This window comes from Odocoileus virginianus, chromosome 13 (assembly GCF_023699985.2).
Source record: "Odocoileus virginianus isolate 20LAN1187 ecotype Illinois chromosome 13, Ovbor_1.2, whole genome shotgun sequence".
Lineage (NCBI taxonomy): Eukaryota > Metazoa > Chordata > Mammalia > Artiodactyla > Cervidae > Odocoileus > Odocoileus virginianus.
Window position 1 is genome coordinate 12,310,385 of NC_069686.1, and position 26,841 is coordinate 12,337,225.

At 38.5% G+C, this 26,841-nt stretch overlaps 1 protein-coding gene across 2 annotated transcripts; it reads right to left on the bottom strand.

Moving 5' to 3' along the window:
* PLEKHA3 (pleckstrin homology domain containing A3) lies at window positions 1–26,689 on the bottom strand. 2 transcript variants are annotated; one of them, XM_020883055.2, is made up of 8 exons: window positions 26,364–26,689; window positions 19,920–20,036; window positions 13,785–13,940; window positions 11,347–11,483; window positions 9,636–9,800; window positions 6,289–6,332; window positions 4,542–4,657; window positions 1–1,587 (listed from the first exon to the last, which is right to left on the bottom strand). In XM_020883055.2, the coding sequence occupies exons 1-8, from the start codon at window positions 26,395–26,397 to the stop codon at window positions 1,460–1,462; spliced, it is 897 nt and encodes a 298-aa protein (XP_020738714.1). In that variant the 5' UTR covers window positions 26,398–26,689; the 3' UTR covers window positions 1–1,459. The 2 variants fall into 2 exon arrangements, with proteins under 2 accessions (XP_020738714.1, XP_070332070.1); XM_070475969.1 differs by lacking the exon at window positions 26,364–26,689 and adding an exon at window positions 25,786–26,201.
* Window positions 26,690–26,841: the final 152 nt, after the last annotated feature.

Genomic DNA, 26,841 nt, shown 5'->3' on the forward strand with positions numbered 1-26,841 from the left:
TTATTTTAATAAGGAAATAACAAATATTTTTTTAATTTGTTTAAAAAATATTTTAAACAAATCTTTTAAAACAATTCCCACATAAACTTACAAGAGAAATTTAAAATGAAATAGGACATAACATTCTAAGCTCACAGGCAAAAAAGCTAAAAATATGCCTTACTTGTATATTTACTATGAGGTCTAAATATACAAACAAAATCAAAGCAGTAAAGAATATTATTACCATTTGATAAAGATTAGACAAACTATTAATAAATGTAAAAAATACAATGTATTATATGATGAGTTTGAATGCAAAAATCACATATTTATTAAACATATGATTAACTTAAAAACACCAAACCAGTTTGTTTTAAAGTGCTCCTCATCTAAAACCTTGGACAAAACCGTCACTCCAAAGTGAATGGAAAAACAGTTTACAAGGCAAACACTGACGGCATGGACAGGCACTACCAAAAAATGCTATTTGTTCTTTAAATAATGCCATTCTCAAGTTACATAGGGCAGTCGCCTTGACAGATTCCTTTTTTATAAATATTCATAAATTTAAAAAGTCTAGATATTCTAAAGAGCTGCAAATATCAATACCTTACAACAGTAGCTTAATAATATCTATTCTGGGAAAAAAGCACTAAAATCCTCTTCCATTGCAAGTCATTTATTTCTCTGGTGAAGTGAGCAAGGTCCCTACAAACATTAACTTCTTTCTATGACAATGTAAATAACAATACACACACATCTTAAATTTGGTAGGTCATAAAAGTTAGGATGCAATCTTTTTTTTTTGATGCAACAGAAAAATAAATAAGTGAAAATTAAATAGTTTAACACAACATTTGGTATTGATAAATCAGTAGTGTCAACTTCATATATGAAGGACAGCACAGTCTGGTTTTTTAAAAATCCTCAATGTCATAGTATTTGGGGTAAAAATATCTCGAATATTAAATGTTTCCTTTTTGCTTAAAGGAATATAATACAAACACCATCAAGCTGCAACCATAACTCATTTCAGCTGGGGTAAAGTGACCATTTGGTCCATGGCACAAGTTACATATATCACACTTCTGTCAAACTGAAACCTTAGGTTTATAAGATTTCATGTTTATAAGCTACAATACACACTGACTAAGCTGTCAGTCCCTCACAGTTTTTTAGAAAAATATCTACATTTGTCCTCATGGATGTCAAAATGTTACACCATTATTTGTTTAAAAAAAAAAAAAGAAAAAAACAGATGCACATTCATACTGTGAAGTTATTAGGAAAATACTCTTGCAAATAAACTATATAAAGATAAAATACACTTCAAAGGTATGTGGGTTTGTTTTTTTGTTTTACAATATTCTATAAAGTGCAGAGAAATCCTAAGGGAAAAACTACTCCCTATAACATAGTTTAATTACAGCAGCTTTTGCATAGCAATACTTAGCGGAAGTTAGACACTTCCGTTTCCTCAGGAAGAGAAGGATAGAAGAGGATCTTCTGATTCAGATTTTTTTTTGGCCGTAAATCTGCTTTCTTCAGGAATTGTTGCTGACGCCAAGTCTCCATTAAGTGTATTTCTTGAACAGTGGACAGGTCCTATTAAGAAATTGATTAAAAAGTTAAACGTCCTACCAGTATAACTCCTGTCCTCTGTGAAATAACATTTTCTATTCAGGGACATAAAATCCCTGTAGCTTCCTGCTAAGCTTTTGATGGTTTGCTTAAAAGAGTAAAAATCTAACTTTTATAATACTGGCAGTTGTAAGGAGAAACCGAAAAATTCATAAGAAGTTATGAAACTATCTGAAGTAGTAAAGATACTTGTTTTGTTCATTGCTAGAACCAAGGTTCACACATAATGGAGTAATCAATAAGGATTTGCTGAATTTGAATTTAGTCCTAATTAACTATTGCTTTTTCAGCCTTATCGTTAATGCTGTTGGCATCCTCCTGATTTTCTAGGTGAAGAAACCAAGTTCTGAAAAGACCACAGGCCTAACTCAAGATCACACAGTTGGTAACAACAGAACAAGGACTAACTCAGGTCTTGGTCTTTTCATCACAAGGCTTTGTTTTCCTTAATGGTTTGCTTTTATTGGCGTATAGTTGATTTATCATGTTTTGTTAGTTTCAGGTATCCAGCAAAGCATCACAAGACTTTCTGAGCAAGGCTGACTAGGTACCTCACACTGAGTTCTCACAGCTCCATTTGGGATGCAGCTCACAACACTGGTACTGCAGCTGCAAGCGAGCACATGAACACACTGGCATGGCCTGTGCATCTTCACATGAACATATTTTTAATTTAACATAAAATTTATAAATTTTTAAAAATCTCGTTAATAAGAAGTAGCTGCATCTCTCAAAGGAAAGTATGTGGCGACATAAAGACTTTCAACTAAGACTGTCAATCTGCCCAGTATACTTTCTAAAAAGTGCAAGTCGCTCAGTCGCATCCAACTCTTTGCAACCCCACAGACCATGCAGTCCATGGAATTCTCCAGGTCAGAGTACTGGAGTGGGCAGCCGTTCCCTTCTCTAGGGGATCTTCCCAACCTGGGGACTGAACCCAGGTCTCCCATGTTGCGGGCAGATTCTTTACAGCTGAGCCACAAGGGAAGCCCAAGAATCCTGGAGTGGGTAGCCTATCTCTTCTCCGGGGGACCTTCTGGACCCAAGAATCGAATCTGGGTCTCCTGCGTTGCAGGCAGATTCTCTGCCAACTGACTATCAGGGAAGCCCACACTTTCTAAGAAACAGAACTAACACATGCTTTGTATTAGTCTCTGCTTTGTCAGCTAACTGGGACACTAAATTTTAGGGTAAAAAGAAGGAAATCTAAGGCTAAAATTGACCTATCCTATACTTGCCAACTTTAAAAAGTTTTAAAGAGTTGAGATATATGTATGTATACAAAGATTAATGCATGTGCATATAAATATTAATGCAGGTATGTGTGTGGGTTTGCACACACGGGTGTATAATTTTGTTTCACTCCTTAACAGCTAAATTGTTAAATGGAATAAGCCATTTACACCTAGATCTTATGAAAACAGTTTTCAACAATTCAGAACTAGAGGTTCTAAAAGAAAAGACAGCTAAGAAAAATGGCTGGCTTAAAAAATTAATTTAGCTATCACAAGTGAAAATGACACCCTTAAAAAAGAGAAATGGCATTAAAAAAAAAGTACAAGGCAGTACAAAACTGTTTCATAAGCTCTAGATGAAGGGTCATGTATTTTTAAAGGCAGAAAGAGGAAGGTAAATTGCAATGTATATAACTTGCCTCAGGTGACATTTTTTCCCCATACTTAACCTCTTTAACCATCTCCCTCTTTCTCATCATTTCGAAGATGTATTAAACTGGTCTAGGAAAGGTTCTTTCTCCCATACCCTTCCCCTACTCAATCCGTTTCCTTCTTTCATTTATTCACTTGTTGCCCCAACTTAAATTCAAAATGATAATGAGTACATAGTAGTGTTCTACATCAATAAATAGATTAATTCTGTAAGAAAAATGGGAATTAAGGAAAAAAGATGCTAACAACTTCTTGAGATCTCAGAGTGAGCAGCAGTTCCTTGTAGAATCTCAACCATCTTCATCAAATTCACTTTCCCCTCTAATTAAATCTGTTTAATGTTCTGATTAAGTCAAACAACTCTATGTTAATGAATGTTTTCAATATAATCAAATACTAGAAATCCAACACCATTGTTTCACCTCATTTCAGCCACGCTATAAATTAGCTGGGCTTCTCTATGCAGTCTAAAGAATCTAACTACCATTCACCATTTCATTTCCATAAGGGAAATAAAATCTTGTTCCAAGCAGCTGACTTAAAAATAAACCCTTGGAACACAACCTTTTCCTTAATTGAGAATAGTATGTAATTTCTACCCCACATGTTTCATGGAAAAATAGTAAAGACTTTGGAAAGTAAAAGTCTATTAATGGAGTTGTAATAATTATACCATATTTGCATTCACTGGAAATCACGGTCACTACTGTCTAAGTACATATTCTGACAGACTTTCAAAGCTTCTCCTCCAAAGAAAAAGATAATTAAATTTAACATAAATCACAAAATCTTTCCTATTCAATCACAGTATACTGTCTCTTTAATAATAAGGAAGAAAAAAGCACAGGAATAAATGTTAGCATAATTCACCATCACCACCAGAAAAAAATTGTTTACCTTGGCCATTTCAAATTATTTAAGTAACAATGCTGATTTATTTTTCTCTGAACTTAGAACTTGACTTTATTTTTCCCTAGAATCCAACTCACAATTTATGCTTCCTTCTAAAATGTTTTTTAAATGCAAATATAGTGGCAATATAAGATTACTAAGAAATTACTAAAATGCAATGGGAGTAAAAGTGTTGATATTACATATGTAAATCTAAGATACGGCATTTACAAAGAGGTATTTAGTACTTCTTAGTACTGACCCTATTCACTGCCAGTATTCTTCATTTCAACAATCACAGAGCCCCACACCTATTGTGCTGAACAGGCCAAAGGGAGAGTCATACCCTTTCTCACTTACTATCTGGGTCTTCAAGAGGAACATCATTACAAGAGTCTGTATCTGAGTAGGTTCTTCGGCGTCGCTGGGAGAATCGGTGAAGTGAAGACACTGGTTCTTTTATAGAGTGGCTACTCCTGTAAATTAAATAAAAAGATTTAAGGACTTCCAACAAAGGAAAACACCCTCAACTTAACTGCAGTTTTCAATGACTTCTCTTTAAATGAAAGAGGAACTTTTTATGCTCAAAAGTAAAATTTCAGCAACATTCTACTCCTTCAGAGGTCAGACCATAAACAAGTCAAATCATTTAGAATCTAGCTGTTAAGCTGGGGAATACAGCCTCTGAGCCAAACTGAAAGGAAAAGAGGTACAATGAAGTGACTTCTTTTACAGAGGAAGGTCCAGCTAGGGAGTAACATGTCTTATGGTTAACAAGTATTTGAAAACTAACAGTTACAGACTTCACAAGTGTATGTATATGGTGGCACCCATATCCAATCTCAAACAGCAGAGCAAAGGGGATGGGCCAGCAGTATGGGAGTGTGCTAGGAGCCAACTCACTCACAGTAGTAAGAGTGGATAAACACAGCAAGTGAAGGCTGGAAAAACTAGTTTTCACAAATCAATTTGGAAAACCAGAAAACTAGAAAAATCAAACTAAAAAATTCAACATAGAAGCAAATCACCACCACTCAATAGCACTATCACTGGATGACAGCCCAACATTACTATTTGTAATGACAAACTTGATTCACCAAGAAAAAATAAAAGTTTAAAGACTCACATTGTATATTTAATAGGGCAAAATGGATAAGATACAGGTCAAAAAATTCAATCATAAAAATAAAAATTTGAAAAAAATAAAACTTTGTTAAAGGAATCAAGCTTTTATTCTTCTGGAAAATTCAGTTGGTGAAATATTTCGTTCCCTGATAGAATTAGATACAACATTGGACTCCTATGAGCACACAATAGTTCAATCAATTACATAATCATGAGAGGGGGGGAAAAAATAGTGACAAAATAATAAGGGGTCTCAGCATTTATTTTTTTTTTTGGTAGCACTCAATAGACATTTACTGAAAGATTCATTAAATTCTATAGTACTTTACAAATTTCTAAAGTTTCACATACATGATTTCATATAATCCTGTAATAACCACTTTTTGCCTCTACCCCATATTGATGTAGAGACATAAATGCTAATATCACTATAATTTCATCACTTTTCAAAGAACCAATAAGACAACCATAGCAACTCAAAAGAATATTATCTGCTAGGATAAATAGCATGGGATATACTGGCAAGATCAAAAAGGTAAATTTTTTAAATGTGCTGATATGAATATATACTTTAAAATATCAATTCCTTTTTCTCTCTTTTCAGTAATAGCCTTAGCTCCAAATAAAACAGCTCAGAACAAACATATGATTCTATAATAAACTATAGTACAATAAGCCTAAGCTTGGAGCCTTAATACATTGAAAATGGACTTCTATTTACCATCACTTGTTATAATTTACAGCTTAAAAAATGATAGCTGGCAAGTTGCTTACCTTACTGGCTATTTTATTCACTCATTATTTTTCTTTACTATCTAGTGGGGCCAGGCTCTATACTAAGCAGTAAGAGAAACAATGATGAGCAAAGCAGAACAAGACTCTGCCGATACAGAGTTGACATTCCATTTTATGAAAGACAAAAAAATTTCCCTAGGTAGGTAGAATTTTGAGAGAATTTGGTCAAAAGAAAAGGTTTTTTTACCTCTCTGTACTGCAAGAACCAGGATGGCTGACAGAACGCTTCATCTAGAAATTTTAAAAGAAAATAAACTTAATTATAGGTCAAGTAGAATAAGAGAGCTCTAATATATTATTATGGTGATGATAATTAACATAAATTTACTCAAAGAAAAGATAGCTGACCCCCAAAATTTGTTTTTTACAGACTCAAGTAACATTAGCACAATATAAAGCTTTCTCCCTAGTAACTAATAACTGAAATCTTTCTCAAAGCATACAAAAACATGCTCGATTATTTTCTCCATATTAAAAGCCAAATTTTATTTTATATATGTATCTAGGTGGCATCAGTGGTAAAGAACCCGCCTGCCAATGCAGCAGACATAATAGACATGGGTTCAATCCCTGGATCAGGAAGATTCCCTGGAGGAGGGTACGGCAACCCACTTCAGTATTCTTGCCTGGAGAATCCCATGGAGAGAGGAGCCTGGCTGGCTACGGTCCATAGGGTTGCAAAGAGTCGGACACAAATGAAGCAACTTAGCATGCATGCACACACACACACACACATATATGTATAAGTATATATAAAACAATATACCTAACTAGCCCCCTCAAAAAAATATCACACTATTTGTGATGAAAAGAAGTATTTAGAAAGTCAGAAAGGAAAACAGTCTAATAAATGTCTCTCTCTGTCTCTTTTTTAAAAGGCAGAGCTTCTCCTTGCCATTCATTATTCAGGTAGCTATTACACAGCTGTTCGAGAGTGTGGGTGGTTTTCATGGAAAACAGCATTAATAATTCAAGTCTTTTAAGAAATCAGAAGTGAAACTCTAAGCCTCAACTAGGTTTCTAAAATCATATAGTTAAAATATAAATAAATAAAATCTGATTCATCAGAAAGTTACTATGAAAAATACAAAATATAATTTAGAAAATGTAACTACTCCACTAAAAAGACAGAGGCAGCTAAGTAGATTATTTCAAGGTATATTAATTTAAGGTATTATTTTAGCGAGGTAGCAAAAAAGCAAAGTTCTTATTTAAACTAAGGATGGTTGCTTTAAAAACAAGCTCAAAAGTCTTAGAAGTAAGTTCAAGTCTAACAGCTGTGTTACGTAAAGGCCTTCTACAGTTGCTCTGAGAAATCCCTATTGACATGAGAATTAAGACCCATCCAATTTGTAGTCCAGGGATACTTAATATGATTAAAACAAAGATGCAACTGGACATTAACAGCTCCTTTAAGGGAAATCACTTCCTTTAGGATTACACACCCAGCAAGCCTCCCACTACATTTATCACTCAATTTATGGATCAAAATGACAAGTGTTTAAACTTCCATGATGATGAGATATAAATGAATGCAAGCTAATTTAAAGACAGACATGAGATTATCCTAAGCAGTTATAAAGATCAAGTTAATTTTGGAGTTCTCAAATCTTTCAGCTTTTTCATTTACTCATGTCATTAAAACAAAATAGGAAAAAAAACATTCCCCTTGAAGACTATCTGACCTTACTTTCTATTCTATGTCTCCAGAACTATTTACCATAAGCCACAATTTTCGCTTTAAGAGTGAAGTAAAATGGCGCAGTGAGGAAAAATAAGTGGCCTCTAACCAATATTTCCTAGATTAACTTATTGGATTTTTGTATGTTTCCACTGATAAAAGACTTTAGTTTAAAAGAGACAGCTATTATGGTTTACATAAAATACACATATGACCTCTGTGGACAATAGAACATTTATAACAGAAGCATTTTCCTGAGAAGTTTGATGCAGTAATTAGGTAGGTCTGAGGTGTTTTCTTGATATTTGACTCTACAAAACAAAATACCTTATAAAAAAATAATTGACACCTTAAAAAAAAGTACTGTGTACCCCTTGTATATCAAGCTCAGGAACACATTACATCCATCCCAAAAGATTAGGGTTTTCTGTTCAATTATAATGTTATTTAGCAGTTCACAGTACACCTAAAACTGCTCTAAAAAGCAACACTGTCAAACTGCATTCTATCAAATGCCACAATCCTGTAAGTTGTTATTTAAAAATACACAGAAGGGTTCAACCACCAAATAAATTTCAGAAACACACCACCTCTCCTCAGAGATTCACACGCACTTCAGCATAAAAGAGGTTCTAAGAAGTCCTATGACAGAGAAACCCAATTTATTTAACTTAACCTAACACTCCCAGACCAATCTGGCCATAAAACTCACTTTCATGGTATACTTATCTCGGAGGATGCTGTTAGTCCACCATAAATTAATTAGAAAACTATGATCTCAGTGGGGCTTCCCAGGCGGCACTCCTGGTAAAGAACCAGCCTGCTAATGAGGAGACTGAGAGACGCGGGTTCGACCCCTGGGTTGGGAGAATCCCCTGGAGAAGGGCACGGCAACCCATACTACTCCTCCCATAGTCTGGACTGGAGAAGCCCATGGACACAGAAGCCTGGTGGGTTACAGTCTACAGGGTTGCAAAGCTGGACGCGAGTGAAGCAACTTAGTATGCACCCACGATCTAAATAAATGTAAGTAATAATTGTTACTAATTCTCATATGACTAAATTTGCTGTGGTGGGTAAGAAAATCTTGGAATAAGTTGTACCTTATTATTTCTGCCAACAATTAAGCCTTCAGGTAACTGCTAAATAAAAGCCAGGGCTCATGAAAATAGTTTGATTCGAAAAAATGTAAGGTTTCATCAAAGTTATCTCATCTCCAAGTTCCCCCACAGCATGCTTGAGTAAGTTTATTACATTGAAAAGCTCAATGAAGCCACCACCCTTGGCAAAAAGAGTCCTGCTGTTCAGAGTAAGAACCTAATGTTTAACCTAACATTTAAACAGGTTAGATCTCCTCTGATGTAAAAATAACATGTATTTTAGAGATGAGAAAAATAAAGTCCAGAGAGATTAAATACCTTGCCTCTTTGGAAGGTTCAAATCCAAACGCCGACTACAAAATACTGTCTCCCCTGTAACATGGTGTTTCAAACTCTTACAACTCCTTTAAAGAGCTGCTTAATTTTAACCCCTTGTGAGTAAGTCATCACCCTCTTGCGGTGCTTTTATCAAATAGAAGCATGCTCCCCAGTCTTTAATGTCACAGCTCCCAGAGTTCTATATTTTCCTGGTATGCTGGGGTAAATGGCATAGCCCTTCCAAGGAGAGGGGGTCAGGACCCTGGCACACACTGAGCCCGTCAACTGAGAGGCTCCCATACAAAAGCTGAGTACAGCCAAAAGAAATTCAACCTGTTGACTCTTTCCCTCCCACTGCCAGTTTCCAGCCCTAAAAATAAACACAAAAACAAAGCTACATGCAATATCATTGGAAGAAAAACCCCAAGTCCCAACCATTTGAACAGGGGAAGGCGACACAGGAGAAACTAAAGGATCCGGATGGGACAGCTGAAACATCTCAGGTTTAAACTTGGCATTCGCTATCTTCACACATTCCTCAAGCGTCGTGATGAATGTATTACACGTGGCACTAAGGAGAGACGAGGCTTCATTCATGTTCTGAAAAATAATATGCAAAGAGTTGAACAGACTCATATATAATTATGTGGATTCATATACCGTCATATAATCAAGTAATAAACATTACCTTCAATGGGCACCTTATTAGATTATGTTCAAATCTATTTAAAATACATTACCTTAGCAAACTAAATCAATGAATGAATAAAAATTATCTGTCTCTCAGGCAAACAATATATGAAATTATACTCCATGAAAAAATAACTCTTACATTTAAACCAAGCATCATATTGAAAAGCTGTGTACAAAAAACTTATCTTAAAAAAAAAAACATAAACTAGACTGTAAGCCCCTAAGTGTCAGAATTCCAAAGGTGATCACAGTAGTGGAATACCATGACGATGACTTAAGAGGCAGGCAGGATTCATGCCTACCCCATGCACGTTATCATACCATCTCTCCCTTGGTAGAATACAAACTCCAAGGTTTTTTTTAAGACAGCAGAGTGTCCTGCCCCTGGGCGATGAATATAGACTGGTATAAGTCAGTCACATTGATTCCATGATCCTTTGTCAAATACTCATTTTTCCTACTTTCCACTGACTCAGACTAAAAAGATAATGAGAAGTCTGCTGGGGTTCTGGAATTTTCATGCTCTGATAAAAGCCAAGGAGAGCAAATTGAGACTCTCTCTACCACGGCCACCCCACTGCCTCCTGCTTCTGTGAGACCTTGCAGCAGCATAGAAGGCTCGGCATGAGGAGAAAGAACCAACACACCAAGAATGGCAGAGTGGAAGGAAGGCACTCTGCCTTCCTGACACTGTCAGGAAGTGGGGTGGGGTCCCTGACACTGTCCCTTAGCCACTGGAGCAGATGCAAGGGCACCTGCCTCTGGAGCGCCTGCAGTGAAGCAGCAAGTGCCTTCAAGTTTAACATACCTACATTCAGAGACAACTGCCATGATCCTTCCCCAGGAGGAGAAGGCCCCCATAGAAGCAGGAAGGTTTCGTGTCCCACTACTCCCAAGTCAGGCAAAAGGGAACTGGGAACCATGCTGGTCTTTCACCCAGAGAGCAGGAAGGCTCACTGTCCTACTTTATCAGAAAGAATGAGCCTATTTCATAGCCAGGTCTCATAAATCTGAATTTTAATTCTTATATCACTGCTCTAAGAGGATTTTTTTCACGTTCTTTTATAACGCCAAATTATTAACCCTCAATAGCTAAGCTAGAACCTTATTAGAAAAGAAAGAACATAGCAGCTGTCCAGTGAACTCATGCAGTCCGTCTAGGGAACAGAGGCTGTATGTAATGCTTCTTCCCCACCCCAACTATCAAAGTATCAACTGGCTATAAAGACAGGCCTTGATTCCTTGGAGAAATGTGCTGCCTGCTGCTTTACTCTGGTTATACAGGCCAAATCTAAAAGATCATACACATTTCCAGATAGTCTACAGTACAAGAGGTCTGACGCTGAGAATAACTTGTCTTGAAAATGCTCCTCAGTCACCTTATGTGAAGGTGCTCACCCACCATGTGTGCAGGAAAGCATAACCAGACATGAAAGGATCATCTTGGATATACCTCTATGCTGAGCGATGAATGACTCTCATCATGGTGAACAAATTCTTGGATCGTATGAACTTGCTTCATTAGGAGGTCACAGTACAGGCGAAGTTCAGACATTTTGGTTTTCAGAGACTCACTGGTTTCACTTATTTCTGAAAGGAACACATGCAAACATTCAAATAGACCATTTTCATATTTTAGGGGCTAAGCAACAAAATGGAATCATTAAAAAGTAAGGCAATAGACATAAGTACCTATAGCTTAGGAGGTATGAGATCTTGAAAACAGAATGTAAAGTTTTTCCCTGAGGAAACATCATCTTTTTACATAACTAGAAAAAGCTGGCAGTCATATATCTGACATGAAGTTTAGGTAGATTAATTTCCAGAGATGGGTTGATGACAATGAATGCCTTATACAGGATATTTCCATTCTATTTATTCATCTTTCATTTAATAAGTGCTTATATTTCTTTTTTTGTAAATTGGCTTTTCTTGTCCTTTACAGTCCTTTTTCCAGTTCTGATTTTTGTTTTTCTCTTAATAATATACATATTGAAAATTTATAAAAGTTCTTATGCATTAAAATTAGCAATCTTTCATCCATTCAAAATACTACAGATATTTTTCAAGATCTGTCAGCTTTCTTTCACTTTTCTTTATTGTATTTCAGTATATAGAAGTTTTTAACTTTTATGTTGTTAAACTGCTCTATATAAGCATTTATTTTTTTATTCCTTTCACAGCTTCATTTTCATATAAAATTGTTTTAAGAATCTGTTTTAATTAAGAACCTACTTTTCTTTCTTTCTTATCTCCAAACACACTAAACATCAGCCATAATCTTAGCCACTCGATTACCAATACCTTCTAAACAGATGCGTGAGCAGCAGAGAAAGGAAAAGGGGCACACACGGTAGATCCTGGTGCTTCTCCACATTCCTGGAGCCAGGGGCACGGCTTTGTGGCACTAGTCACAAAGGCCCTGTAGCCAGAGTGGACCAAAGCAGCTCAGATCTATCTGCCCACTTAACCTAAGTTAATTTCTACCCAAGTTTAAGGCCATTCTTTCTTTTTTATTGTAGTCATATTATATATACACACACATATATATAACAAAATTTACCATTTTAACCATTTTTAAATATACAATTCAATGGCACTAAGACCATGCACATTACTATACAACCATTACCACCATCCATCTCCAGAACTTTTTCATTTTCCCCAACTGAAACTCAACACACATTAAACCCTAACTCCCCTTTTCCCCCTCCCTTAATCCCAAGATATCACCATTCTTCCTGTCTCTATGAAACAAAGACACAGATGTGGAATTATACAGTATGTTTCCTTTTGTGACTGGCTTATTTCATTCAGCGTATATTCAAAACTCATCAATGTAGGAGTTATCAGAATCTCCTTCCTTTACAAGGCTGAATAAAATTCCACCATATGTACATATCATACTATGCTTACCCATTCACCCAACTATAAACATTTGGGCTGTTTTTATCTTTTGGCTTTTGACTACTCATTCTCTCTTATCCTACCTTTAGCCATACTTTATCCATGATGTTCTTCCATATATTTGAAAACTGTTTAAATTCAACCCTTAGCCTTCATTTTTCAATATCCATATTTAGTTGCTTTCACCAATTTAAATAACTGTTTTTAATTATAAAAGTAATACATACTCTGAAAATTTTTGAAAATCAAAAAGTATATAATAAAAAAATATAGAAAAAAAAACCCTGCAATCTCACAACCAAAATATAAATACTGTTATTATTTTCACATTATATTTGCACATAACTGGACTAACACCATAAATTATTTGCTTGGCTTTTTATTTTTCTTTTTGGCCTTGCTTTGAGGCTTGGGGGAATCTTAGTTTCCAGACCAGGGATTGAACTTGAGGCCACGGCAGTGAAAGCACCAAGTCCTAACCACTGGACTGCAATGGAATTCCCTTGCTTTGCTTTGGAATTGGCAATATGTGAACATGGTAAAGTCAAAAGGTACAGTCAAAGGGCATAAAGGGAAAAGTGAGTCTTTTTTCCACAAATTCCTTTTGCAAAGGTAAGAACTTGACCAATACTTACATATTTTTCCTGAGCTGGCCAAGGAATGGCTACATAATTTTGAATATTGCTCTTTTTAATCAATTACCATATGACTTTGGGCATTTCCTCACATCATCAAAATTCCTCCTAAACATTTTACTGGCTACATAATATATCAGCCTACAAAAGCACTATATAGTTTACTGAACCTTTCCCCTAAATGTAAACCTTGGCAATATTTAGAGATTTTTTCATTATAATGAACATTTATGTACACAGATCAACATTTCTGATTATTTCCCTGGAATAATTTACTATAAGTGAACATAACAATTCACATTTATGTTTAAGAAAATATTTTCACCATGAAGGAAAAATGTATAGTTACCTTTTTCTTTTTTAGTCCTTGTATCAGTCAAACAGGCTTTGGAGCTCCCCAGAGCAACCAGCCACCTCTGTCTCTCAGCTGCATTCACTGCCTTCATGTAGAAGTGCTGCTCTCCTGGAATGATTAATTCCATTCTTGTGTTGTCAGCTGAATGGACTATGATGATAAACAAAGGCGAGATACAGTCACAGACTTAAGTAATTTGGGGAAAATCAAATCATCACTTACTGTTAAAACTTTGACTAAAACAACAAACCCTGATTTAAGACGCAGGCAGCACCACCTGCCTAACGGGCCCTCCAGGGGCACCCTCCAAGCCACCACTCTCACATATTCCCAGGTGGGCAGTCAAGTGGTGGCCGCACATGAAGAGCAAACAGCCAACAAATTAACTACTGAAATGTGAGATCTAAGAACTCCCTCCCTTGGGACCACCTGTACCACTGCCACACTTCCCACACTTTTTTTAAAACTAATTTCTTTGAAAGCAGTGTGTGTTTTGGAACACTCCCCACCTCCCACCCAGACCTAGGATGGTGCTTGGCATATAGATAAAGTGCAATAAATGGCAACTAAAGTAACCTTCCATCAGAACAACAGTCCTCAACCAATGAGCATCTCATAATAGCTGGGAAAACATTTTGAAGATCTCCGCTTCCTCTCCACCCTCCTCTTCCTCTTCTACACTACCCCCACCCTGGATCTCAGACAAAAGCAAGCTAGCCAAGGATTATACTGAGCCAATCCTCAATCTTTGCTGTAAGATTAATTTACGTTATGTTGTCATTAATCAACAAATATTTACTCTGCTCAGAGCAGTGCTTGTAGAGGGAAAGATAGAAAAGGGGGAAAAAGGTGTCTTTTCTCTAACAGAGGAAATAATTTTATCTAGGCAACAAACTAATACAGTAAAAATAAAGCACTGAAATGCTGAACTCTTTGATACAGAGACATCATGTGTGATAATGAAAAGTAAGAAGCAGAAGAAAGTGAAAAAGCTTAAGAAGGATCTGATGACAGCAGAACTTGGTTAAGAGAAAAACAGCACAAGAAAAGGCCTAGATGAGGAATTGAATGCAGTATGTACTAAGGATATCAGGAGACAGGCCTAAATAGTCTTGTGTTGGATTACAAAATAATGATATATTCATGAATACACAAGCTGAGTGGAGTCAAATGATGAGAGGCCCAGAAAGTTTGGCAGAAGCCCTAGCTTAGATGATCAATTACTGAAAATACTGACCAGATGCTCAGTGTACTATGGCAAATAAGTGCCACAAAAGTTTAGTTATCCTATTATTCTACTTATAAAGACCATTCTTGGATATTTTGTTGTTCGGTCACTAAGTCATGTCTGACTCTTTGCGACCCCAAGGAATGCAGCACACCAGTCTTCCCTGTCTTTCACAATCTCCCAAGTTTCCTCAAACTCATGTCCGTTAAGTCAGTGATGCCATCCAACCATCTCATCCTCTGTCACCCCCTTTTCCTGCCCTCAATCTTTCTCAGCATCAGGGTCTTTTTCAATCAGTCGGCTCTTCCCATCAGGTGGCCAAAGTACTGGAGCTTCAGCTAAGCATCAGTTCTTCCAATGAATATTCAAGGTTGATTTCCTTTAGGATTGACTGATTTGATCAATCAGTCCCTTCCTGTCCAAGGGACTCTAAAGAGTCTTCTTCAGCACAATTCACAATTCGAAAGCATCAATTATTCGGAGTTCAGCCTTGTTTATGGTCCAACTCTCACATTTGTACAACTACTGGAAAAAAAAATCACAGCTTTGACTATACGGGCCTTTGTCAGCAAAGTGATATCTCTGCTTTTTTAATACATTGTTTAGGTTTGTGATAGGTATTCTTCCAAGGAGCAAGCATCTTTTAATTTCATGGCTGCAGTGATTGTCCACAGTGATTCTGGACCCCAAGAAAATAAAATCTGTCACTGCTTCCACTTTTTCCCCATCTATTTGCCATGAAGTGATGGGTCTGGATGCCATTATCTTAGTTTTTTGAATGCTGAGTTTTAGGCCAGCTTTTTCTTAGTTTTTGAATGCTGAGTTTTAAGCCAGCTTTTCACTCTCCTCTTTTACCCTAATCAAGAGGCCTTTTAGTTCCTCTATTTCCCTTATAGTTATTATAAAACACTGGCTACATTCCCTGGCTGTACAATACATCCTTGTAGCTTATTTATTTCATACACAGTGGTTTGTACTTCTTAATCCCTTACCCCTATTTTACTCTTTCTCTCTCCCTGCTCCCCACTGGTAACTACTAGCTTGCTCTCTACATCGCTAAGTCTGCTTCCTTGTACCTTACTATTTTAACAAAGGTCAAGAATAACATTTTCTAGGACCTCCTGGCAGTCCAGGGGTTAAGACTCCACATTCCCAATGCAGAGGGCACAGGTTCAACCCCTGGCCTGGGAACCAAGATCCCACATGCCTCATGGAGGAGCCAAAACAAAGGACATTTTCTTTAATATCCATTAATGTTGAATGTATGAATATTCAGTGCCTCCCTCAGCAACTCCACTCCAGTTCTAGATATATGCTGAACAGAAACACATATATATGTTCAACAAAACAAATACATAAGAATGCTTATGGCAGCTTTACTTATTACAGTCCCTAAACTGAAAAAACAAACACCCATCAATACTAGAATGGAGAGCCAAATTGTGGGACAATCACACAATAAAAATATTACACATCAGTAAGAATGGTGACTTGTTACACAGAACAATTTAGATGGTTTTCACAAACATAATGTTCAGTTAAAGAAGCCAGACACACAAAAAAATACTGATCTATTCCACTTATAAAATGCTCAAGAGCAGACATTACTTATCTATGGTGATAAAAGTCAGATTAATGGTAACCTTTTAGAGAGACTAGTGGCTCAGGGAACATGATTATTATCCCAGCATCTAGAATGCTGACAATATTCTAATTCTTGATTTGGGTGGTAATTACACAATTGTATTCAGTACTTTGGCATTCATAAGGCTGAATATTGAAGATTTATACCCACTTCTGTATCTTATTCTTTAAACAAACATGGACAATAAAAATGCTGCCATGACTTAAAAAAGTTCTAGAGTTGCCTTAGAATTTTGCCACTAACAGTCTTTTAAATATCCTCAAGGTTGTCAAATCTTTGAACTTTGAATGTAATTTGATTTCTGACAAGAGTCAGAATCTCATTTGGAATCAAATCTGAGGAATATGATTAAATAAAACCATCATTTTAAAAATAAAAATTCATGCTTTGAATGTGCTTTTCTTGTGTGATTTATAAAAAAAAAAAAAAAAAATTACACCTCATATAGTTCAGGGACTACGCATGTAACAGTCCCACCAGGGTGAAGTGTTCCTATATCTTATGTAGCCATGAACCCCTGTGTGGTTTAACACTCCTTCCTCTAGTGCTTTATCTTTTCCTTCAGTTCTCTTTGAAGAATTCAATACTTTTCATTATCATTTTGTCTGCTCTCTCCTACCTGCTTGCATCCCACATACCCGAACTACACACACAAATCAATCAACAGTCCACAAAGCCTTCCTTTATGAAAATTACAGCAGGACTTAAATCGCTTTATTTCTCCCCTTTTGAAAAAGCACAGTATGCAAAAAAAAAAAAAAAATGGGATGGCTACCTTTACAGTAGAAAAATCTGATAGACACTGCCTCAGCCAGGTGGTCAAGATTAACGTCAACAGTAATGTGTCAGCTCTTTCAGGTCCTAACTTCCAAGATGACCAAGAAAAGAAGAAACAACAGTCGTGCCTAAAAGGGCTATAGCCATGTGCAGCCTATTCACTGCACCAACTCTGCCCAATGTGTACCCAAGGACACCATTAAGGCCATTCAAAAGTTCACCACTGAAAACACAGTAGAGGCTGCAGCCATCACGGACATTTCAGAAGCGAGTGTTTGCCGGGAGCCAACACACGAGACCCTACCCATGACAAGGTCATGAGGGAGAAAACCTGACAGGCAAGGCAGATCAGGTTTTCAGGGGTTTCGAAAAGGCCAGCTCACGAGATCCCACCCATGACAAGGTCACAAGGAGAAAGCCTGACAGGCAAGGCAGATCAAGTTTTCAGGGATTTCGAAAAGCTGCCCCCGGCGCTCACCTTAAAGACAATATCTGTCTTTCTGATGCCCTAATTTCTGTGACACAGGCAGAAGGCCTTCCCCAATCTCTTCCCAAATAAGAATCAATTTAGAGAAAAAAAAAAAAAAAAGGATCAATTTAGAACTTTAATCAGTAAGTTTCCCAGGTGGTGGTATTTTATGAGATTATCCAGGGTGAAAGGAGTGTTTTAATTTAAACTCCTTTGCTGGTAGTTTGTTAGCCAAATGCATTTATGCCCTTGGTACTAATATGCATGATTGCTTATAATATCCTAATCATAAAATAGCATAAAGAAAAACCTGATTATATAAAAGCCCTAATAAACATAGAGCATTTTTGAGGGTGAAGGAGTCCTATTAGAAAACATTAAAAAAATTATTCTAAAGGTGGTTATTGGGTTGACGTTTGCTTGCTCTGTTTTGCTTGCTGTGTTTTTGCTTTTAATGTGCTAAGGTTGTGTTATAGAAACCATTGTTAATATAGTTAAAGATCTAGAGAAATAAGAACTTAGCCCTAGTGTGGTAACAATGAAACGGTTGTTAATTGTCAGCCAGGAGTGCTAGGCAGAAGCTGCCTCACCAAAGTCGTAGAATCAGTGTGGGGTAAACTTCTTAGATAAATGCAACTGACAACTTCTGCAGAAGGATTAATTTTTGTATTAACAAGGTTATACTTCTACTCTGTACTGTTGCCCTATGAGACTGCTACCTTTCAGTTAAGGTCACCATAGAAACAGAAAATAGGTTTACATTCACCTGACTTGCATAAAATGTTAATAGGCCCCAAGGCCAGAAGATAATGTACAAGACCCTCATAAACAAAGAAGTATACAGAAAACACCCTGGTTTCGTGAAGAACAAGCTGATGTAATGTTAAACTAGCTTCCCCTTAGAAATGTACTAACTTAGGGTATAAAAGCTACGGTAAAAAATAAAGGATTGCCAGACTCTGCTGCAAACACCCCCGTCTGGTGTCTCTCTCTCTCTCTCTCTCTCTCTCTCTCTCTCTCTCTCTCTCGCCGATGCCGTTCATCCTGAGGGTATCCCCTGGATCCTGCTGAGGCTGGACCCCGGCAAGTGTTCTATGCCTACGTGCTTCCCCAGCTGTACTTACATTGAAACTACATTACTGCATGAGTTGTGCCAGTCACAGCCAGATAGTCAGGAATCATTCTCGTGAAGCCCAGATGGACTAAACACCCCTGACCCCAGTTTAGACCTGCTGAAGCTGCCCCATGACCTGCACCAAAGCCCATGTAAGTCCTTTTACACTGAATAAAAAACCATCTTCTCCAAAAAAATTAAAACAGAAATTATACCTTGGGGGAAAAAAGTGGGCTATCATGTTGATCGCAAGTACTCCTGTTACGATGTGATGAGAATGACACTTTACCTCTGTGATTCTCCTCCCTAAAACCCGTAAGCCCAGTGTAATCTTGGGGGAAACATCAGACAAATTCCACTAGAGGGACTTCCTACAACATTCCTGATAGTACTCCTGGAAGCTCTCAAGATCATAAAAAAAGAAGAAGAAAAGGAAAACATCTCTATAACCCAGAAGAGCTTATCTGCAGCTCTGCAAAAAACCAGCGTTTACAACTCTGAGTTCACATTTCACAAATCTACTTCGCTGGCCTCATCTTCTTTGAGTTGAGCTTCCACTCTTTACAATACCTTTCAATGAGAATGAGGGGGAGAAAAAAAAAACAAATACACGTGTAGACTTAGCATGGATACTTAAAGCGGCATCCACAAGAAATTGTTATTCAAGTCCAAATTGGAAGACTAACACTTGTACTTTGAATTTCAAGTCTAAATATTTTTATAGAGGGAGAAGTAAAAAAAACTTGTGCTTAACAACACTAGGTGCCATTTCTGAACGATATGGAGATAAATGGCACTAGAAAATACCTACCTGGTTTCCTCCTCTTTTTGCAGTATGCTGAAGAAACTATCACTTACCTAACTTCAGATTCATCTAATTCAATATGTTCGCTTACCTTTAATTTCACAAACTGCCATCTTTATACTTCCTTTGCTCCCCTTGCAAACGTCATCTTGAGAATCATAGTAGGACAGGATTCCATTATCTAAAACAAACCAACGAGGCTGCCAACCTACAAAGACCATAAATAACAAAAGATCGGTAAAGTTACATTCATCACACTGAAAACTAGGATGACAAAATTTGCTATCCATGTTATTTCTTGGTTCTAAAATAACATTCTAACAATGAAATTTTTAACTGCCAAGATCTGCCCAAAATACTTTTGCATCAATCTCCATTTTGTTGGGAGAGATTTCTGGAGAATCCTCTAGATCAGCATAAATATGAGGAACAATACCTTTATTCTGCCTCACAATCTTCTCATCAACAACCCATCAGACCCATCTTTAATAATTGCTCTACATACAAAGTGCAACACAAACTGCTCCTTTTTTCTAACGGAACGAGAGTTGAGTTATGATGGAATGGAAAAAGCAACAGAAGATATGGATGCTAGTTCCAGTTCTATTTTCATTTTTCAATTGAGTTGCTGTTGTTTAGTTGTTAAGTCATGTCCAACTCTTCTGCAACCCCATGGACAGCAGCCCACCAGGCTCCTCTGTCCATGGAATTTCCCAAGCAATAAAACTGGAGAGGGTTGCCATTTCCTTCTCCAGGGAATCTTCCCAAGCCAGGGATTGAACCCACATCTCCTGCCTTGGCAAGCAGATTCTTGAGCCACCTGGGAAGCCCTTTAGTTGAATAACCTGGGAAAAATCTTTTCATCTCAATAAATATCAAAAATTTCCAATCTCCAAAATAACTGGATTGAACAAGACCTCTCAGGTGCCATCCAGCTGTCTAATTCTGCAATGTGATCTTCCTCTCTACTATAAAACACTTTGCCTAGGCAAACTCCAAAGAACTTCAAACTATGGTACAATTGTACTCATTTCACATGCTAGAAAGGTAATGCTCAAAATCCTTCTACCTAGGCTTCACAAGAACATGAGCCAAGAACTTCCAGATGTACAAGCTGGGTTTAGAAAAGGCAGAGGAAATTACCTGAGATCAAACCGCCAACATTCATTGAATCATAGAGAAAGCAAGAGAATTCCAGAAAAACATCTGCTTCATTGACTACACGAAAGCCTTTGACTGTGTGGATCACAACAAACTGTGGAAAATCTTAAAGAGATGTGAATACCAAACCACCACTTCACCTGTCTCCTGAGAAACTTGTATGCAGATCAAGAAGCAACAGTTAGAATAGGACATGGAACAACAGACTAGTTCAAAACTGGGAAAGGAGTATGACAAGGCTGTATATTGTCACTCTGCTTATTTAACTTATATGCAGAGTACATCACATGAAATGCCAGGCTGAATGAATCACAAGCTGGAATCAAGATTGTTGGGAGAAATAGCAATAACTTCAGATACGCAGATGACACCACCTTAATGGCACAAAGTGAAGAGGAACTAAAGAGTCTCTTCATAAAGGTGAAAGAGGAGAGTGAAACAGCTGGCTTAAAACACAACATTCAAAAAAACTAAGATCATGGCATCCAGTCCCATCACTTCATGGCAAATAGATGGGGAAAAAGTGGAAGCAGTGGCAGACTTTATTTTCTTGGGCTCCAAAATCACTGCAGATGGTGACTTCAGCCATGAAATTTAAAAGACATTTGCTCCTTGGAAGGAAAGCTATGAAAAACTTCAACAGTATATTAAAAAGCAGAGACAACACTTTGCTGACAAAGGTACATGTAAGTCAAAGCTACGGTTTTTCCAGTAATCATGTATAGATGTTAGAGCTGGACCAAAAAGAAGGCTGAGCATCAGAGAACTGATGCTTTCAAATCGTGGTATTGGAGAAGACTCTTGAGAGTCCCTTGGACTGCAAAGAGATCAAACTAATCCTAAAGGAAATCAACCCTGAATATTCACTGGAAGGACTGAATGTTAAACTGAAACTCCAATACTTCAGCCAACTGATGCGAAGAGCTGACTCACTGGAGAAGACTGATGCTGGGAAAGACTGAGGGCAGGAGAAGGGGATGGAGACAGAGGATGAAATGGTTAGAGAGCATCACCGACTCAATGGACATGAGTTTGAGCAAACTCCAGGAGACAGTGAGGGAGGGGGGAGCCAGGCGTGCTGCAGTCCAGGGGTTGCAAAGAGTTGGACACAACTTAGCAACTGGACAGCAGCCGTAACACCACCACCAACCCCCTTGCACACAGTGAGTGCTGAAAGAATTCCAGTCTCTTACAGAGAAGTTGCCTACCCTGTGGTGAGAGCATGGATTCCCATCACTCCTCTCTCTTTGCCCTGCCGTTACACAGCACAGGCAGAAATGCTAGACACTGAAAATAATTCATTTAATTAGTGTTTATTCAGTGCTACAGTACACAACTATCACAGATTTGGCTCCAATGCAATGGTGGGGATGAGGATGAGGGCTTTCCTTGAAGCTTAACTTCCACTCTTTCAAATCAAACTCAAGTGTTCCCTGAAATCTTATCAAGCATCACTGATTTACAACAGTTCACTGATTAATAACATGGTGATGATGCTGGAGGTAGTGTGACCGCCCTTGTTCTTTCTGTGACTATTAAATCACCATTCAGCCTGGTCACTTTAGACACTGCCAGCTATATGATTAATCAGTTCAGTTTTTATGGGTCAAATAGTACCAAGACAGAGACAGATAGGGGATTCATTCTTAAACCCTGATATAGACCCAGGATTTACCTCCCCAAAAGGCTTTACTGGTTACACTTTCAAAATGACAATGCTGAGTCATCATAAAAAGATTAAATTTCACAGTAGAGAATGTGGTAATATCGTTCAGAGAGATGGATATCCAAAACCAGGTTTCAGATGCTTGGAAAATTCTTTTTATGAAACACTATATTCCTTAATGAGGCCTAGCAAATTGGTACATGAACTTTATCTTGTTCATCATTGCATTCCCAGAACCTAGGAAAGGCGCTTGGCACATACCAGGTGCTTAAAAAAAAAAAAAAGTGATTGAGTGAATGGATGATTAAATACTAGAAAATTAAGATACTGCCTGTTACCCATGAGAGTATGGGGCTTCCTAGGTGGCTCAGTGGCAAAGAACCCTCCTGTAATGCAGGAGAGGTGGGTTCAATCCCTGGGTTGGGAAGATCCCCTGAAGGAGAAAATGGTGACCTACTCCAGTATTCCTGCCTGGAAAATTCCATGGACAGAGGGGCCTGGTGGTCTATAGTCCATATAGACTATATGACTATATGACTCTTACAGACTATAAGAGTCAGACACAACTGAGCAACTCGGCGCACACATGAGAGTACAGATACAGTATATCCATAAGCGTATACTGTATTGGGCATGCATAGAAATGATGACAATGGTTTCTTTCCAAACATTAATTCAGCTTGACAAATTATAAGCAGCATATAGTGAAAATACACTCCTCTACCCCAGGTCCAGTGTCTTTATGGGACAAATTGTGATTTTCTAAACTTGCATTATTGTGATTCAGTATCTCTTTCAAATAAATATTGAGCAGAATGATTCATTTAGAATTTGTACCAACTTGAGAGGTGACTATAGTTAAATATATTAATCTAATTAAGACTGCTAATGACCGTTTCTACATACCTCGCTGAAGAAATAATTAATAAAATCATCTCTTAACTGATTCACACACATATATGAAGACTATATCTGTAAAAAAGATTCATAGTATTCCCTTTTTTACTACCTTTTCAAAACATTTTTTTTTTCCAAAACATTTATTTTAATCTCAAACTATCAAATGTTTCTGAAATTCTTATTCTCTACAAAGGATTCTTTTTTTTTTTTTTTTAATTTCAAAATCTTTTATTGGCATAAAAATGAGAATGTTGTAAATAAATTGGCACCAAATACTTCATTTAAATGCATATTACAGTACTGGGGTCAAAAAAACTATCCCTCTTTGCTGTTTTTCCCCCTTCTGCCCACTTTCCTGGGTGTTGGGGGTGCTCGCTGACAACAGTCACAAATCCAGCGACCTGATGGGATAGCACCAAGGCCCACACAAAAAGTATGATAACCTCTTCTACAAAGGATTCTTAAAGAACACTGTCATGGAACTGGAAGGTTCCTTGAAGATCACAGTATGAACAGTCACTCATCCTTCTGACCTAAGATGAACTAAAAGTAATAATAAGCATGCCACTGAGCCAAATTTAAATATTAAAAACAGAGTCCTTCCAAATAAAAGATTTCATTTTATCAAGCTTCTATGCGCCATACTAGTCAACTTAAATGCTCTACAAAGATATAAACTTTCAGCACACAAGGTTAAAAGCTCAACCAGCTGGAGGGTCACTAAGACTATACTTAGTTCCAGGAATAAATTATGACTCATCTTAGTAATCACCCATTGCTCTGGGCTACACATAAGAGGTTCCTCACATGAACTCCCAAGCCACTGTGCTTACGCATATTTGCAATGAGATGATCATTTGCATCTCAAAACATAGTAGCTAGTGTCTCAAAGTTAAACTCAGCAGTATAATTGTTCTCACAACTGCCCATGTGAAAATTCGTAATAAAAAATTTGCATCATGTGTTTTCTTAAAACATGTTATAGAAATAAAGTGTGTGACATTTTAATGCAACAAAACATCTATGTATCATATAAAGCATTTGCTGCTATAAACTGTCTTTAGCATTCCAATTAATAAAAAAAATAGACAACTGTAGCTCGGTGGTTATGTCTTAAAAAGTGTTTATGTGCAGATTTTGCACAAGGTTAGATGTACACAAGATGAACGCACCATACAATTACTTTTGGCTGAGTGAACAAGCAGGCAGCAAATCAAGATTGGCCTATTACTACACTAAACCAAGATACCTGTTTGCCATTTAACCATACTTTAAATCCATTCTCTTTCCTCTAATTAAATGAGATCATAGAATTCTGGAGTTGGAAAACATCTTCAGGATAAACTAGTTGATCACCCTGGCACTATCAGTCTCAGATCTTGAGAGAAAAAATGATCTGTTCTTACCATTAGTTGATGGCAGGGATAGGACTACAACTCAGATTTAAGTCTCTTTTTAACAAGGTGTCATGGAAAAGGGCCCTTCCCTGCTGGTCTCTCATTGCTGCAGAAACACCTAGCTTTTTGGAGTTATTCCTTTCAATCCACTTCACAAGTGAAACTGACTTGCTGCATCCACCTTCTTGTATCCTGTCCTTTCTCCCACAATTTCTCACAAACTTAACTGAATTCCAAAGCACAAGCGTAACTCATTGACAATCAACCTCTAAGAGAATATTATCTTGGAACAGCTTCCAAAATCCTGCTTGTTGTGCTCGAACGACTTCAACATGAGAACTTTTAAAATAAACCGTGTTGCTAAACAAAATTAAAAGATATAATGAAAATATTTCTTAAAACGAAAACTTGACTCTTAAAGGGTTCATTCCAGTCTTATGTCCCAACAACAAGTTATTAACAGAATACTTAAGTGTGAGTAAAGACAGAGATTGCAACAACGTATGTAGAGTAAGAATGGTTCCGGAAGCTAGAGGAGGAAACAGAAATATTATTACACAGGCAAAGAAGTGGTCAGGTACACTTCCCACCCTCAGGAGGATGGTGCGTAGTCTACAACTATCCCCTCAAGAAGCCAGATGGGTACTTACAAGGGACAGAGAGAGGGATTAAACCCGGAAACCAAAGAGCCGATTTCGCTGTGGGGGTCCCCCAGGCAGGCAAATGAAGGAGTCCCTGACCGCCTTCTCCTCAGCCTGCCCGCCGGGGCCCCCCACCCCGCCCCGCTCAAGCCCTCTCCCCGCCGCCCCCCGGGGCACCCGACCCCACCATACCCGTGAGATAGTTGGTCCACTTGTACAGAACCCCCTCCATGCTTCACAGCCCTGCGCCGCGCATCCTCCCGGCCCAGCGCCGGCCGAAGTGATGGGGGAAACGCAGAGCCTGGGCAACCCCTCCCCGCCCGCCCGGGCCCCGCCCCCGGCGCCCCCAGCCGGCACCGAGCCGCCCTCAGGCCGCGCGCGCCGCAGGGACGTGGCGGCCCTCAAAGGCCCGGACGGCGGCCGCTACGTGGAGCTCGGGGGCCTCGAGACGTGGGCGCAGACATCCCCGGGCTAGCCCCGGAGGAGGCGGCAGCAAAATCGCGACCCCGGCCGGCCTCCCGCTCGCGTTTCCGCTGCCGAGCGCTCCCTCCTTCTAGCCCGCCTTCCTTCCACCCCGGGTTCCCCGTTTATTTTCATTGACCCCGACGTCGCTTTCACTTCCTGGATGAAAGGGGCCGGCGCGTCCCGGGAAACCCCTCCCCGCCGGCGGGGCTGGAGGAGCGGGCGCGGCCTACGGCCCCTTCGCCGAGCCAGAGGCTACGCGAAGAGGGCGGGCCAGATCCCTGACTCCTCCTCATTCTCCTACAGACCTTGGGCTGGCGTCCTACGGGATCCCACTCTCATCCCGGACGCTGATTCCTGGGCCGACCGCTCCCCGGTATCCTGGGGCCTAAGCCTCGGGGCCCAGGACTAGCGCACGCAGACTCCACTGCGAGCGCAGCCCCCAGGCCAACCCGAGGACTAGCCCCCAGCGCATTCGTCTGTCAGGCGCTGATTTAGGCCTCTCAGGTTTTCCTGTAATTGAGCCTCCGGTCCCTCCGGTGGTTGCTTTTCAAAAAATAAAATAAAAGACTTCCTATTTATGTTAACTTCGCATCTTCTTCACATCATATTCGGGGGATCTGAGAAATTATCTCCTAGGAAGGCGGTGTGCCTCTGAGAGTCCTCCGGCAGGGAACAACGAGGGGCCCCAAGGAATTGTCACCACGCAATACATCTTAGCCACTACTTCATTTAGAACATAAAACATGGGAGCAAGCTTTGGAGTTTATTTTAAAAATGAAAGTC

What these genes read in the sequence shown, in the direction of transcription:
- PLEKHA3 (XM_070475969.1), bottom strand. Translation starts at nt 25,825, where the DNA reads ATGGAGGGGGTTCTGTACAAGTGGACCAACTATCTCACGG. An exon ending in GGCAGTTTGTGAAATTAAAG is followed by an intron (nt 13,941 to 19,919) that starts GTAAGCGAACAT and finishes TTATCATCATAG; the next exon opens with TCCATTCAGCTGACAACACA. An exon ending in AAGGACTAAAAAAGAAAAAG is followed by an intron (nt 11,484 to 13,784) that starts GTAACTATACAT and finishes TGTTCCTTTCAG; the next exon opens with AAATAAGTGAAACCAGTGAG.